We start from the raw sequence: 16342 nt of genomic DNA, 5'->3' as shown, positions 1-16342 counted from the left end.
TCAGTTGTTTAGCCAGAAGGCTTTGCATATGTGGGAGGTGAAAATTAGACAGAATGGGTTGGTGTGAGGACAAATTAGTAGAGGTCTCTAACTGGATGTGAAACTTGGTGAATGTGATGAAAAACTAAAAAAGAAATATAGATTATCAGACGGTATATGGTCTGAACAAGAATGTAGGACAGTGTATGAACACTGGAGTAAGAACAAAAAAAAACAGAAATAGGTCTTGTTTTAGGGAAACATCTAACAGTCCCACAAAATACTACTGAAAAAACAGAATGGGACAAGAGTCAGAAGTCCCGGACAGAAAAACTTAAAGCAATGGTTAATAGAAACACGATCTTATTCACTAATAACAATAAAAACCTAGAAATAACTCAGAGATTGTAGGGAGGAAGTTGAAAACCTAAAAAAAACTGGAAATGTGTTGTAATGCCGGTATAGTGCCTATATCCAGATCTAAAACCTTAGACGAGCAAAAATGAGAACTGTGATAAATACCCAGACTGGCCTTATCCTGATGGGGAATTCGATTGGGGTGACACATGGTATGATCGGGATAGAGACGGATCTGAGCCACCTCTGTTGGGAAAAAATATATTTGCTGGAAGAAAAGGATAAGGTAGATAAAGGATCACAAGAGGACGTCTGCTTTTCATAGAGGAAGGAGAATAGATAGCAGGGGAAGTTAGTAGTAGTCAGTGAGTGTCAGAAGACGGGGGAGGGGATAAAACATATAAACCCAATCCCGAGGATATAGATCGCTGGGCTAAGGTGTACCGCACCCTAAGGCAGGAAACATGGAGTGCTCTACGGAAATTAAAAGATACATATATTATTAAACCTGTAGAGGCAGCTATGATTCTAAGGGGGGTAGGAGAAAAACAGGCTGGCAACATTGCAAACATATGTAGCGAGAAAAAATGAAGAAGAGGGGTGGAGTACGGTGTGGAAGTTTCTGAAAGAATACTACCCACCCAGGACAGACCAGGAAGAAAGTTACAGCATGTCAACAGAAAGAGAGTGAGTATGTGTCAGAGTTCACAGAGAAGTTTGTTAGGCTGTGGCTTGAATACTCAGGCTTAGCAAACGACGAAGAGGTTAATGAAGATACGTCCGTAGTGATAAAACAGATTAATCTGAACGGGCTTAAGACAGATATAGCTAAGATGCTACAGTTGCACTTTCCTGATATCGCAGAGAATGACAATATGAAGTTTGAGCGATTGAGTAGAGAAGTGAGGAAAGTGGAGTATATGCTAAAGTACGTGCGTTTCAGATGGGGAGTGCCCCCACGGGCGAGAGGGGGTGCCAAATCAAGCAAGATAAGTTACCAAATAAATCGATGCGCAATTACTGTAAAAAAACAGGTTTTTGGAGAAATCGTAAGAAAAAGGCTTGATTTAAAAGTCAGAACCTGTCAGAAGCTGAAAAGAGAGCCTTACACGAAATAATAAATTTAAACTAAGAAGCCTCCTTGTAGCCTCCCTAAGCTTATTTCAGGATTTAAATACAAAATAACTAATCTTACATTGTCCAGTAAATGGTGTCCAGGTTCCCATATTGTGGGACACAGGAGCTTCTTCGGATGAGATGTAGAACCAAGATCCTGTCATTAAAAATCCCAGTGTGTTTCTTGAAAAGAGTAGGGGTGTAACCCCGGTGTCCTGGCCAAATTTCCCATTGGCCCTGACCAATCATGGCTTCCTAATAATCCCCATCTATGAATTGGCTTCATTACTCTGCTCTCCTCCCCACTGATGGCTGATGTGTGGTGAGCGTTCTGGCACACTATGGCTGCCGTTGCATTATCCAGGTGGATTCTGCTCATTGGTGGTGGTGGAAGGGAGTCCCCATTACCTGTAAAGCGCTATATAAGTGTAAGCAATTATTATTATTACTATGTCTCTTACCTCTCTGCAAAGTACATTTTCCATTAAGAAAATAAAATTAAGGAAGAAAATGGCACTAACAGTGAATCCTCTTTTTTCATACAGGAGATATTGAATGTTGGAAGCATTAAATGTGGTTTGTGGTTTTTAAATGTCACCTAATCAATTGTCTTCAATTGTCTTCCTTCAGCTGGTCAAATAAGGAGGCCAGGTCAGTTCCCATTGCTCTCTGGGGGAGTGGTTTATCAAACCTGTCTCCTTCTACCGACCCTCTTAAAAAGAATTGTAAAGTGAAAGTTTAGTAATAAAACTGCATATTGATTAACAAAAGAAATAAAATGTAGTACTTTCTTAGTAAAAGTAATATAATAATAAAACATTTTTCTCTTCTTGTATGAAGTAAGAGACAAGATGTAAAAAGGGTTAACTTAAGTCAGTTCTGCCTGAAAATTAGACTTCTAAGCAACAGGGGTTTATGGCAGGAAAGGGGGTTAACTGATAAGGATTCCAGATGCAAGCTAGGAACCCCCCTGGGTGTAATCTTAAACTGACCATTTGGCCAGGACCTCGTAAACTGGCCAAATAGCATGACCCCCTCCCCTTACCATAACACCGAATGACGTTTGAAGCAGCAAGCAAGGACTATATAACCTAAAAGTTTGTACCGGCACATCGAACAATACTACGGTTTTGTTGTTTCTTGCGGGAAACAAGACTTCGGCTTTATTGTTCCTTGCATGCAATAAACTCATCTGTTTTACTTCATCTCGGGATCAAGAACCTTATTCTTTCTGTTACAACAAATTTGGCGTAGTCGGCGGATGCTCCAGAAGGCGCAGAACTTCCCATCGGCAGGAGAAACGGTCAGCGCGCACATTACTAAGAGGTAAGGACTCCTCTTTTATTTAAAAGTCCCGACTCTCTCTGAACGATTGGGAAGTCTCTGCTCCCTGCGAGAATCGCCCGAGATGACAGAGTAAACGTGAGTTCCTGAATTCCTCTGGCCCGGGGAAAACACCGGTGTATGTAATGGGTTGTTTGCTGTAAGCCCAGAATTTGGTCTGGCAGGCGGTCCGCGGTATTGTGTACAGGCGTTCGAAGCTGGTGTATGCCTTAATTGCGCCCGGAGTTCTGAAGGTCAGAACTGGTTTGGGCCTTAATTGCGCCCGGAGTTCTGAGGCTCAGGATCGGTGTGGGCCTTAATTGCGCCCGGGGTTCTGGAGCTGAGTGGTGCATTAAATGCACGTATAATCCAGGATTGGTGTGGGCCTTAATTGCGCCCGGGGTCCTGAGATTAGCTACGCCTTGATCGTGCACGGATTGGCGTGGCTTGGTTTTTTGTTTTAAAGGAAACGGAAGTAGGAGGTATATATATATGTATGTTTTTGGTGTTTTCCTTGTTTGTGAAATACATATACACACGCACGACACTAACATAAACACACCTCATAATAAAAGAGCAAAGCATTAAGTAGCAGGATTTAAAGGACGTTGAGACCCGAGAATTGCCCTGATTGAGCTCAGTGTGTAAGTCCACCCCGGGGCAAAAGCAGCGATGCTGGCGTTCTGGGGATGGTGAATTACTGATCAAGAAAGGGGGTTTTCGAGGTCTCGTTCCTTACCTGTGAACAGTGCGGTGTAAGTCCTCTCTAAAGTCTCTGAGAGGCATTTAGATCTGGAGGTAACAGATGCCCTTAGCTGAATGAGTGCAGTAATGCACAGATTTTTCCAAGTGAAAACATCCCCCTACTGAATGAGCTGTTACCTCACACACGACAAAAGTAAATCTTAAAGAAACCAAACATGTGTGCTAATTGGGTGTTTGAGAAAGTGGTGGAAGTATCTGATTACATATTGGAAAAGTGTAAGTTAACTGAAAGGGAAGAAAAATATAGGAAGAAGCTGAGTCTGTCAGAAGGAGTTTGGGGCGAAGATGCCTGTAAAGAAAACATATGAGTATTGATTGGCAAAAGCGCAAGCATGTAGCTCCCACCCTGGTGTACGGCCGGCACCAGTGGTGGCAGATACATGAGAGAAAAAAAAAGAAATTGGGATGTGACTTCTTAAAAGTGTGTTTACGGGGAAAACAAAAACCTGGAAGAAAAGATACTTTACTCGCTACGAAAGAGTATGAACAAAAGCGAAAAGAGGCAGTGCAGGAGAGTCAGAAACTAAAAGAAGAATTAGCTCCTGGTTGCACTGCACTAGTTAATAGGTTACAACCGTCAACTAAATTATATCCTGCTCTCCCATAGGGGAACAGGCAGGCAGGAAATGAAAATAATTGGGATCAATTCCCACAGTGACCATATGGAGACAGGGGGTCTGAGTGGGATGACACCTGGTACGAGTGTGATAGAGACGGAACAGGAACTCCCTTCTTAAACAGAGGGCGCCCGCAGACCTGTACTCTCACCCTAAGTGGGAGAGGGCCTGATGTAGCGGGGGCTGGCGCTGTTGATGACAGCGTCACTCTAACTGTCTCGCACCCCGTCGAGGGGGTCCGCACTCGCACCTACCTTCCCTGATTCCCCCATACGATCAAATCCAAAACCGGAAGATATTGACCGGTGGGCTAAAGTACCGCACCCGAAATTAGGAATGCAGCGAACCTGGAGTGCGCTTCAGGAATTAAAAGGATTCATGTAGAAGTGAAACAAGAATACAGCACATTGTAGTACGAAGAGAAAAATATATTCTCGATGTGTATGTGTGTTTTATGAATTTGTGTGCCGGCATGTATGTGTGTAACTGTGAGTTTTGGTATACTAAATGACGGTGCGAGTGTGTTTAGCCAGCGGGACTGGCTAGAGACGTAACTAAAGAGACTTGACGAAAATCAACTTAAGGAGATTGGAAAATATAAGAGCGTCTGAAACGTATAAGTACAGTACAGGTGGACGTGAAAGGAGTTAGATAAACAGTTTTTGTATTTTTATACAATTAGTTGCAATAGTGGAAACAATTTTGGTTTATTGGAATGTCTCGAAACCAGACATGCTGAAACGCTGTAGGTTTAGAATCGAGACTGGGGAGAATAAACAGTCTTGTGAGAAGATCTGTTTACCTAACGATTAGATCCTGTAAATCCCTTGTAGCCTCCCTAAGTCTGTCCCAGTCCAGTGGATAAAAATGTACTGTAAATGGGGTGTTGGTTTCTCTGTTAGGGGATACTGGAGCACTACTGTCATGCTTGTTTCACTCCTCTGTTCAACAGTGTGCTATAGAGTAATGTATATGGGGAGACGGCAGGAGGCCACAGGAGTATTGGGGCAGCAAGTTTTATTTGCCGAGTACCAGATTTTAATGAGTGGTTTTATCCCAGATCTATTGTGTTGGAATATTATGCATTACAAAGAATGACTATCCAGAACAGGGTATCACGTGGCTTCAACTGACTGTGATCACTCAGTATGTTGATGGTATTCTGAGTGCTTCCCCTGACGAGGAAACCCACAAGTCTGAGTTGCTTCAGCTTCAGAGTGTCTAATATTAAGCAGTTATGATAAGGCCCTTTTGTGTCGAGCATTGTGTAATTTTAACAGGGCCAGGGTGCAATGTTTTTTACGGGGTGAGCACAACTTTTAACAGATCTGCTTAAGGGGGGAGTGCAGTACAAGGACAAGATTGCCTTGGTTCCAGCAGCAAAAGCCGCCTGTAATAATTTGAAACAAGCTCTCTTACAGGTGCTGAGACTGGGGTTTCCTCAGATGGATCAACCATTCCTTTGTATGTAAGTGTGGACAAAGGGTTCTGGGCAGCTGTGCTGACGCAGGAGCATGGAGGTAGGCACTATTATACCATTCGATACTGTAGCCAAAGGGTGGGGGACTGTGAAAATTTAAGAAAATGTAATACTGTTTACTGATGGGTCCTCTCTGATGGATGAGGTAGAACAGAGAACAGGCTGAGCCGTTACAATAGAATTCGAGGTGCTAACAATCGGAAAAATGCCCCTCCACTGCCTCAGCGCAGCAAGCCAGTTAAGAGCACTGATGGAAGATTGTAAAAAGAAAGATGTTAAAGGGTTACTGTATATGTATATAATGTATGTATTTGTTGCATGTAGGCCACAATTCTGGATGGCTATGGAGAAATAGGATTCTCTCACAACGGCAGTTAAGAATACTGGGCTTGTCTCTGAACTGATTTGTAGTTTTACAGCTGCCGACAGAAGCAGCTTGAGTAAGGTGTAAATTACACAATAAATAAAGAATTCCAGTAACTCAAGGTAACAACCATGCAGATGCAGATGATAGACAAGCGGCACTGGGAGAGCGGGAGTCTGAGACCCCTGTGAAACCTCTATTGGGGAAAAGGGAGAATTCAGGTTGAGGCCTTCAATAGATGTTTAATAGTGGTTAGAACAAATGTGTAAAGAATGTGGGGTTGTATGATGATGGGATGTGGGCTGGCACATACCCAAGTGTATGACAAAGATGATCCCGTGGTACGGACTGTCCTGCCCCTTGGATACTGATCTAGGGGCATACTACACTGGGAAGGTGTGCCAGGCTGTAATTGCCTCACTAGGGGTAAGTTGGAAGTCACATTGCCCCCATCACCCACAGTCTGAAAGACCAACTAAGGAAATATCAACTGAAGGAACACCGTAGGTAGATACTCTACCTGCAGTCCTGTGGGGTTTGCGGGCTGGAGCAAACGGAACTGTGAGACTGAGCCCATTTGAGATCATCACGGGCAGCCAAAGAAACTCCCTGGAGGCCAAGCTTGGCTAACGCACTGATGAGTTTACTAACTCTCTATTAAAGTATTGTAGGTTTGTTAACTGAAGCGGTGCACAGGGCTCGTGAACAGGTGCCGGACGCTTGGGGACCTCCAGTAGAGGGGAGACACGACCGGATACCTGGCGAGTGGGTGTAGGTGAGGAAGAGATACCCTGCCAGACGTTGCAATCCTGCTGGGAGGGACCATATCAAGTGCCACTAACTACTGATTGTGCCATCTGAGTGACAGGATGAGATCGCTGGATCCGCGCATCGCACTTTCACCGACCCACGGCACCAGAGACTGAGTGAACAGAAAGAAGGATGTTGTTACCGTTTCTGTGTCTGATGCTTCCTAAGACCAACAGTGTGCTTGTTAGGCCTGAGGAGCATTACTGGGGATATGGTATCAGTACATTCTGGGTGTTGGCATATCTATCAGCCAAAAAAATTATAATCGGAGTTGGGTCAATATTGCTATTCCAAGATCCTGACGATAGATCTCCACATGGCTGAGGCCTGCGTTTGGGTCCTGGGGTAGGACTTTATGTATTTGTAGGATTAGGATTGTTTTATGTGTATAATTGTAACTATCACTTGTACAAAAACATCAATAACATCTTGTTGTAACCGTGGAACGCACAATGCACAATGTCATGTTAACATTGTACATCTAAAAAGGAAAGATCTGCCCTGACATTGTATGTGTAAAATAGGCAGTCCTGACATATGCCATATTTTATAAGGGGGGAATGAAGTAAGAGACAAGATGTAAAAAGGGTTAACTTAAGTCAGTTCTGCCTGAAAATTAGACTTCTAAGCAACAGGGGTTTATGGCAGGAAAGGGGGTTAACTGATAAGGATTCCAGATGCAAGCTAGGAACCCCCTGGGTGTAATCTTAAACTGACCATTTGGCCAGGACCTCGTAAACTGGCCAAATAGCATGACCCCCTCCCCTTACCATAACACCGAATGACGTTTGAAGCAGCAAGCAAGGACTATATAACCTAAAAGTTTGTACCGGCACATCGAACAATACTTCGGTTTTGTTGTTTCTTGCGGGAAACAAGACTTCGGCTTTATTGTTCCTTGCATGCAATAAACTCATCTGTTTTACTTCATCTCGGGATCAAGAACCTTATTCTTTCTGTTTTGTATTTTAAAGCTGTAAACACCAGTACAATTGAATAAATTATTTAATTGAAGGGTATCATTTTACTCTTTGTCTGTTTAAAGGTAACCATAGCTGATTTCAATTCATTATTAATCAACATGATGGCAGTGTAGCTACCTGCTAATTTGCAGTCTTTTTAGAATGGATTGCCATGTGTTTATTAATGTCACTGAAGAAAAATAGAGTTTAATACAATTTTTAATCTTCAAAATCTCCAATGAAATCAGGAGACTAAGATCATGTAAAATGTGCAGGTAATTGAAATGGAGCAGGAAATGCATAAAAGCCCAACTAGAACAGAAGCTGAGAAACCACAGAAAAAAGTGAGATTTCGAGTGTCTTCAGCTCACAGTGGGAAAATATTGAAGGAAGTCTTCAAAGATGAAGAACACACAGACTTTATGGATTCTGAATGTGCCATCAGCTCAGAGACAGAGCAGATTAACTTGCGCAATGAAGCAAATGGGCACCACAATGGACACCTGGGTTCTGAGTATGATGACTTGCTCCTGTTTGCTGGTGCCTCCAAGGACAAGGCTTTCAGCACAAAGCGAGTTAATATACTGAGCAAAAATGGGACAGTTCGTGGTGTAAAGCACAAAGTGAGTGCTGGTCAAGTACTGTTTAACAACCTCTCAAATGTATATGGGGTAAGTGATGAGAATTTTATGGTAGTTTTATGACATTTTCAACTTACAAGTTTATAATAGTTAAAATAACATTTCTTTTTCTTGTGAAAATCATTCCTAGTAAAGTTCAAATACATTCTTCTGGATTCTTTTTGGATCTTATTCTTGTTCAAGATTTTTGTTGAGTGAAAACTTAGTATTTTTCACTTAGTATACAGCATTTAACATAACTAAAACTTGATATTTTTATTACATGATTTGTGGTTATGCCCAAATATTTTTATTTTAATATATTTCTCTCCAATATGATTCTGGAGTATGCAGACTTATAGGTTCATATCTCTGGAATCAAAACTATGGTAAATGTGCTGATGCACACATTACCTTAGAATCCTTCTGCACTGATAATTAGTCCTATTTTTAAATAAAATAATAGTACAAAAGACATTCTGATTTATGATAGTGTGTATTGTGATAATAAAAAAAAGCATACATTACATATACTGTATATATAAGAAATATATATACTGTATATGCTTCATCTTCTATACCTACAGTATATTTATAGTCTATGTGTTCTTGTCCTATATTTATATACACCTGAAGAAGGCTCCACGGCCAAAGCGTTGTGTTTCCTTTCTTTTCTTTTCAGCATGGAATAAACCAGTTACCTGTTCCAATATTTATATACACGTTTTGCACTTGTTCTATATTTTTATGAGCCTTTTGTTTTATTAAATCATATTTAAAATGCAAATAATTAGCAGTCTCTATGACAATATAATTATTGTAGGTACAGTTTATCCTTTAACTACTGCTTTCAAAGAAGTTGTGCCTGAACTGATGATTTTTGTCCACACCTGTGTCTTGTGTAGATTTATGTCTATACTTTTCCTTTCTGATGTGTAAGCTATGTGAGATCATTTTAAGGAAAAGGCCACTATTACTTAAAGATTAATGATCCAATCTAGTAAATGTAACAAAGAAACTTAATAGGGTTAACGTGATCCTGCAAGATTTCTGAATGCTAGGTAGGAAAACAGTTAATAGTAGTGGTCATATTTAATATTCAATTTCAACAGTTGACAAAACATGAATTGAACCAAGACTGATAAAATATCCTGACTGCAGATGTTTTTTTCTGTTACTTCTTGATAAAATAATATTGCTACAAATTTATGGCTTAGTTATAATTCAGCTTGTTAGCTTATGTTTGTTGGCTAAGTTGGAGATGAACTGCAAAAAAACCCAACAGTTAAAGGCTAAAAATTTGAATAAACAGCAACACCGCTGTGCAAATCTCATTTAGATTAAATCAAAAGTATTATGCCACCAATGTTTTTAATACATATAAACCATTGATGGTTTGAAATTATCCTATTACTTTCATTCTTGAAATCAGATTCTATTAAATAATTAGGTATACATACATACTGTGTGTATATACAGTATATAGGTTCACAAAACCTGGCGTCAAAAATACAAGCAATAGATGGCTGGAGCTTCCAAAACAGAAAAAGATCTGTTGAATGTGAAGAACATTTTTTCTTAATGCAAAAAATTCTAAATGCAGTTATTTAGACCATATCTTGTTGTCATTTGTTTTAATTAAAACTCTGACTTTTTTGGAGTAAAAAATTGTATACCTTGGAAATAAATCAAATGTACTGTGCATACAGTATCTCATCCATATTACTTTAAAGGTGTATTGTAACAGTTGACTATTTCAACTAACCTTGATCTGCAACAGACTTTCGAATGATTAATGATACTAATTTTAGTCGTGTCCTATGACATCCATATAGTGGAACAGTGAAAAGGAATAGAAATAAAACTGTATTTTAGGTCTAGCTAGGTTTTCACTATACTGTGCTGTCATTATTGGTTCATGTCTTTATTTATTGAGAATGCATATTTTCTAGCAGTGTTTTCTATCAAAATATTTTAATAAAATAGTATGTGAATTATTGAATAGTTTAGGTTACTATTATAAATTTACATATCAGGTCCAGAGACTACTTTGCCTTGCAAGCAAATTATAAAAGCTAACAATATAATCAGGCAAAACTGTAATACTTAAACGCATGTTTAATTTATTCCCTGGCACAGATTGGTAACAAAGTAAAACAAACAGCAACAAACAAGCTGAAAATTTACAAACACTTACACAAAACATCTATGACTGTGTTGTAACAGACAAATAAGTTCTGGATCCCGAGATGAAGTTTAAATAGTGTAACATGACCAGGGGAAGGGTCATTCATAACAGGTATTTTCGGAATGACCTACTTAAAATACTAGATATGGACCTTAGCAAAATGGCTGCCAAAAAGAATCAGCTGACCGGTAAATGGAAAGGGTCTACCCTGAGAAACAATGAGACACAGCTGAGCCGCATCAGGAACCGAAATATAAGTGCCCTGGAGGCAGTGAACAGGGCGGAAGCCGATAAGGTGAATGCGGTTTGGAGGAAAAGAGAGGAAAGAGGTGTATGTTAAAGATCGGGCTAAAGAATAACGGACTACTGAAAGGAGAAAAGGTTTATGGTTTTTGGATTACGGACACTGGATAAGGATATATCGCGGATTGGCTTTATTACGGACTTTTGGAACTTGGATCGGATCAGGATTAAGGGAACGGATTACAGACTGTATTTGGAAGATAGTTGGAGGAAGAAACGCCACGAAACTCAGGAAAGAAAAGTGTGGTGTGAGTACTACTTTCATTTACATAAACTTTCCCCCGGAGACACCACAATTGGTGGAGGATGCGGGCAGCTCCCGCTCGGGTTTGAGAATCGAAGAAAGTAAGTTTTTTTTTTTGTGTGTGTGTGTGGAAGTGGGTTTCGCTTTGAGTGTGTGGAAAAAAACAATGGAACAATTAATACAGCAATTGTCCCAGGCCACCCTTGCCCAATTTCAGGCTTTAAAAGGACAGCAAGAAGCTATCCAAGCGCAGCAGGAGGTGAATCAAATTCAAAGCGAAACTAACGAACGAATTATAGAGGAGCAAAAATTAGTACGGGAAGAATTGCACCAGTTGAGGGAAGAAATCCGGCAGGCTCCAGTAGCGGGAGAGACACCGTTCAGGCTGAACAAATTACGCTACAAAAGATGACAGAGCTTGATGATGTGGAAGCATATTAAACCACCTTTGAAAGAACTGCCTCTCGAAATGCATGGCCCAAGGAGCGATGGGCCGGGAGAGTAGCCCCTTATTTAATTGGAGAACCTCAAAAGGCCTATTATGACTTAAAAGAAGAAGATGCAGAGAATTATGAGACTCTGAAAAGGGAGATTTTGGCAAGACTCGGGGTAACATTGGCAAAACGAGCGGTCCGGTTTCATAATTGGAGATACCAAATGGACAAGCCCACGAGGTCTCAGATGTTTGACCTGGTACATCTGGCAAAGAAATGGCTCCAGCCAGAAGAATTAAACCCAGGACAGGTGGTAGAAAGGGTGGTGCTGGATTACTTTGTGAGGAGTCAGCCTGTTCATCTGAAAAGGAAAGTGAGTGATGGGGATCCCCAGACACTGGACCAGGCAATTGACTTAGTGGACAGAAAGCATGCCACTGCGGCCGTGATGGGGGAAGAAAAGGGGGAAGTTCAAAAAGAGGAGAGAAGAAGCCCCAAGAGTTCAGAAACTGAAATAAAGTATCGGTTACTAAAGTACAGTAATTATCGGGGCCTGCCCCAATTTAAGAAATCCCTTCAAGAAAGGTCAAAACCGAGGCCACCGCAAGGGAGAGCAACCTGTCGATGTTATTATTGTCATGAAGAGGGGCATGTAGCCAGCCACTGTCCTAGCCGGTGTGAACCCAGGCAAGAGGACACCAGAGAGGAAGCAAGGTGTGACTACCTCACGGCGAACATTCCGACCTGTGAGGAACCCCACGTTACTAAAATTAAGATAGGGGAAGGATCTGTCGAGGCCATGCTAGACTCGGGAAGTATGGTGACCCTGGTGATCCCTACAGTGCTACTGGAAGAAACGGAAATCAGGGGCATGGAGGGGATCCCTATTACTTGCATTCACGGGGACACAAAGAGGTATCCCTCTGTAGAAGGAAATTAACATCACTACGGAAAGGGGAACATATAAATCAATGGTCGGGGTGGTGGACCAATTACCTTACCCGGTGGTGTTGGGAAGAGACTGTCCCTACTTTCTCCAAATTTGGAGTAATGTTCAGTCAGCTAGGCAAAGTCCCCTCCCGGGTACTGGAGACCCTGTCAACAATGCTGTAGACACCCCAGGAGAAGCGGACCCGCAGGAAGAAGGCCCCGAACTAGGAGATGAATACCTGGGTATGGATATACCGGACTGGGAGACACCAGAACATCGAGGTAGGATCGGGACGGCCCAGTTGGAAGATGGAAATTTGAGACATGCATGGGGACATGTGAGGAAAATCGAGGGGAGGCTGTGTAATATCAAGGGTGCCCTGAGTTACCCATATTTCATGGTGAAGAACAACCTCCTACAGATGCAGCCATTCAAAATGCGTGCGTTATTTTGCGGCATACCCCGGTGGGCGTGGCGCGGCATCTCGCAGTGTCACGCAGTGTGACGTGTTAATCGCGCGTCATTTGACGCTCTGCCGGAAACTATCCGGCGTCACCTTGTAAAACCGCCAGGGGGAGCTTAACCTCTCATGTACAGCATTTGAGCCTTTAATTTTGAACAGTGTATTACAGCATGTTAATCTTCAGTCATTAAAATGTTGGTATATTTTATGAAAGCAAGATTGCTCAGTTGGACAAAAGTACACAACCTACCTTTATCAGAAATATTTATGCATCAAAGCCTTTACCGGAGATATTACTAATAGTATTAATAATGGATGACTTTGGACAAGCTGTATACTCAAAGTATAATTTCTTTAGCACATTTGTACAAGCACTTGGAATCTGTCCAAGCCATACTTTGTCAGGCATTTTGTTTTACTTCAACGGGCATAAAAACTTCCTTGCTTTTAACAGGGCGTTTCATAATTTCTAACTACGAAAATGATTTAAAATGCGACACCTATCATTCAACTAGAGCTTAAAATATCACAAGGAAAAATACACACCGGTATTCCATTTCTCCCTAAACATTGTAAGCTTCGAAGTCTTTAACTAACGTGATACCGGAGTCAACAAGCATACTTTTAGAATTTGATTAAAAGGGAATATAATATGGAATCGCGTATCTCAAGAATTTAATAACGGTATGATTATATCCATGTACTGCGGCAGGGCTGTGTAGGGCTGTTTCGCCTGCCTGCTCATGCGAGCTGACTGTAGCCGACTGGTCTAGGTGCGTGCCTGCCAACGGGCAGGGTGTGTGCTCGAATCCAGCTGGTGCTGAACCTTCCAGTTTTATTTATTTATTTTTTAATCGCGTAACATATTACCGTATGCAAACTGTACTGTATACAGTATGTATATGTATATTTAATGTCTTAATTGTGCCCGTTTAATTGAATTTTAAAAAATTATTTAACACGAACATTAAGCTGTTTACATCTTCCGCCTGAGAACAGTCACCCGTTGCTACCCAACGCAGAATGGTGATTGGCTGACACCATCTGACACCCCTCTGATTGGAGAAAAAAGACGTGCTAGTTTGCTATACATACTGTAACAGGAAGAGGATTTCTTTCTATTCAAAACGTGTACTTTAAAAGTTTAAGAAGTAAAAACCTTACAGCGTACACAGATTTCTAAACTGATCAGGATCGTTATCTTTGTCTTATGCATAACAATATTCACCGCTCTGTGCAGCAAATTAATAATAAACTTTATTTTATATAGCGTTTTAAACGAATAAGTAATTAGATTGCTCATAAACCTAATCACTTGCTTTTTCTTTTTATTTAGGCTCAGATTTCAACTATAGATCGTATTATTAATACCCTTGGTGATACCCCTTGGTGTTTCTCTCGCTCTCTCTCGGGTCACCTGATCATTAGCTCGAAAGATTTGAGTGCTTTGTGTATATTCTAATGGTAGTGGGGGCAGGGTGTGTGGGAACAGGTTTGGTTGAAATTGCATTGGAGATCTATGTTCTTCACACCTGAAACATTTTCTCTGAAAGCATTTTCTTCGCTGTTTAACCGATCTTGTTACAGCATGTTACAGTTTACTATTATTAACCATATTAATTTTAAGTGCTTAATGTAAAATCTTGTAAAAATATATTTTCATTGTTCAAATATACATTAAGTCTGACTATCATATAATAAGTTAAATACAAAACTAAAGAAAAAATAGGGTTAAATATAATTCAAAATATTTTGCTAACAATGTTAACTGTTTATGAATAATAAAATGTATTAGCTAAGGCGTAGGATGGCACAGTTGTTAGTATGTTTTTTGTTTTGTTTCTTTTTCATAAATACAACAGTAGTACCTGATGTCTCAGTGGCTTTCAAAATTAAATTATGCATGCAAACCTGTGAACTAGAAAGATAACTAAGATATCCATCCATTTATAATGGTGGCAAAGTGGTTAGCATTGCTATCTTGCAGCACTGGGGTCCTAGGTTCAATTCCTGCCATCCTGTGTGTGTGGGGTTTACATGTTCTCTCTGGGTTACATGGTTTTTCTCCATATGTGTGATATGACTCCCTCTCGCACTCCAAAACATACTGGTAAGTTAATTAGTTTATGGGAAACCTGGCCCTGGTCTGTGTGTGTTTGTGTCTGTCTGTCCTGTGATGGACTGGCACTATGTCCAGGGTGTATTCTGCCTTGTGTCCGTTGCTTACTGGGATAGGCTCCAAATCCTCTGTACTGGATAAAGAGATTAGAAATGGAAGTAAAGGCACTGTGTGGATGGAACTATACACAGTGTTAGAAACCCACTATGAAATGGCAGCATCTCACTGAGAATAAAATATTTTTTACTGCTGGCTTAAGGAAACAGCCTTTCCACCTCTCTTGCACATCAGTATCCATACCTAGTTATTTAAACAAATTGCCTCTAATTATAAACATCTTAATATGCTGGCTCTGTGGATCCGCATCAGCTATGTTTGCCCATTCCTTCAATTCATGTGCATCCAACACACAGTTCAATGCCAGCAACTACACATAATCTAAAATACAATCCTTATTTCAGTATCTATGTAAACATATAGTCTGTTAACTTCATCATCTTCATCAAAAGTATGCCTAACCCCATTAGGAAGTGTTCTTGTTATAAGTGTATTCCTCAGCTTTCCCCAAACTATCTTCTTCTTGCCAACATCTCTAGTCTTTTATCCTGCAATAACTCAGCCAACACTTAAATCTCCAAAAGCTGCTTGTGTTAATTTCTTTAAATCACAAATATCATGTGTAAATACTGGCCATGTAATACTCTGCATTGTGGAATAATAGTTTATTTTAAAGGGAACTAGAGAAACTAAGAACTAGAGAAATCAAGAAAGGCTTTTTTTCTAGAATTAATAAATGCACATCCTGTTCACTGGGGAAATTAAATCCACACTGAGCAATCTTCAATATGTTCAGAATATGACAGCAAGAATCCTATCAGGGATGCATTACACCTGTTTTCAAGTCCTTGCACTGGTTACCTATCAGATTTCGAGTCAACTTCAAAATCCTTATCCTCCTTATATACTGTCCTACAACTGGTATTATTGTTCTCCGAATTATTGTACTTGACATGACTTCATTCAGCCTTTCCTGAACGTCTATGACAGGCAGAGTGAGTGCTGTTTCTGGTGCGATCTTTTACAGCTGACATTTCACTGTTTTAAACGAACAAGAAATTAGATTGCTCATAAATCACTTATTCTATATAAACACAGCGTAATTGCCCTCCGAAAATCTTCTTTTTCTTGTTCGTTTTAGAGACCTTGATCGAAACTGATTTTAGATGTCAGAAAGAATTTATTTTCTCTGTATTTCCTACATTGCTTT

The 16342-nt window shown here is 40.5% G+C and overlaps 1 protein-coding gene across 1 annotated transcript in view; it reads left to right on the top strand.

Moving 5' to 3' along the window:
- The first annotated feature begins 8069 nt into the window (after positions 1–8069).
- Positions 8070–16342, top strand: part of grxcr1a (glutaredoxin and cysteine rich domain containing 1 a) — a 56304-nt gene continuing 48031 nt past the window's right edge. The window contains exon 1 of the mRNA XM_088922999.1: positions 8070–8444. Within this exon, the coding sequence (XP_088779125.1) occupies positions 8070–8444 (375 nt within the window). The remainder of the gene's footprint in view (positions 8445–16342) is intronic.

This window comes from Atractosteus spatula, chromosome 1, assembly GCF_055471065.1.
Source record: "Atractosteus spatula isolate fAtrSpa1 chromosome 1, fAtrSpa1.hap1, whole genome shotgun sequence".
Taxonomy (NCBI): Eukaryota; Metazoa; Chordata; class Actinopteri; order Semionotiformes; family Lepisosteidae; genus Atractosteus; species Atractosteus spatula.
This window is presented reverse-complemented; position numbering and strand designations above follow the sequence as displayed.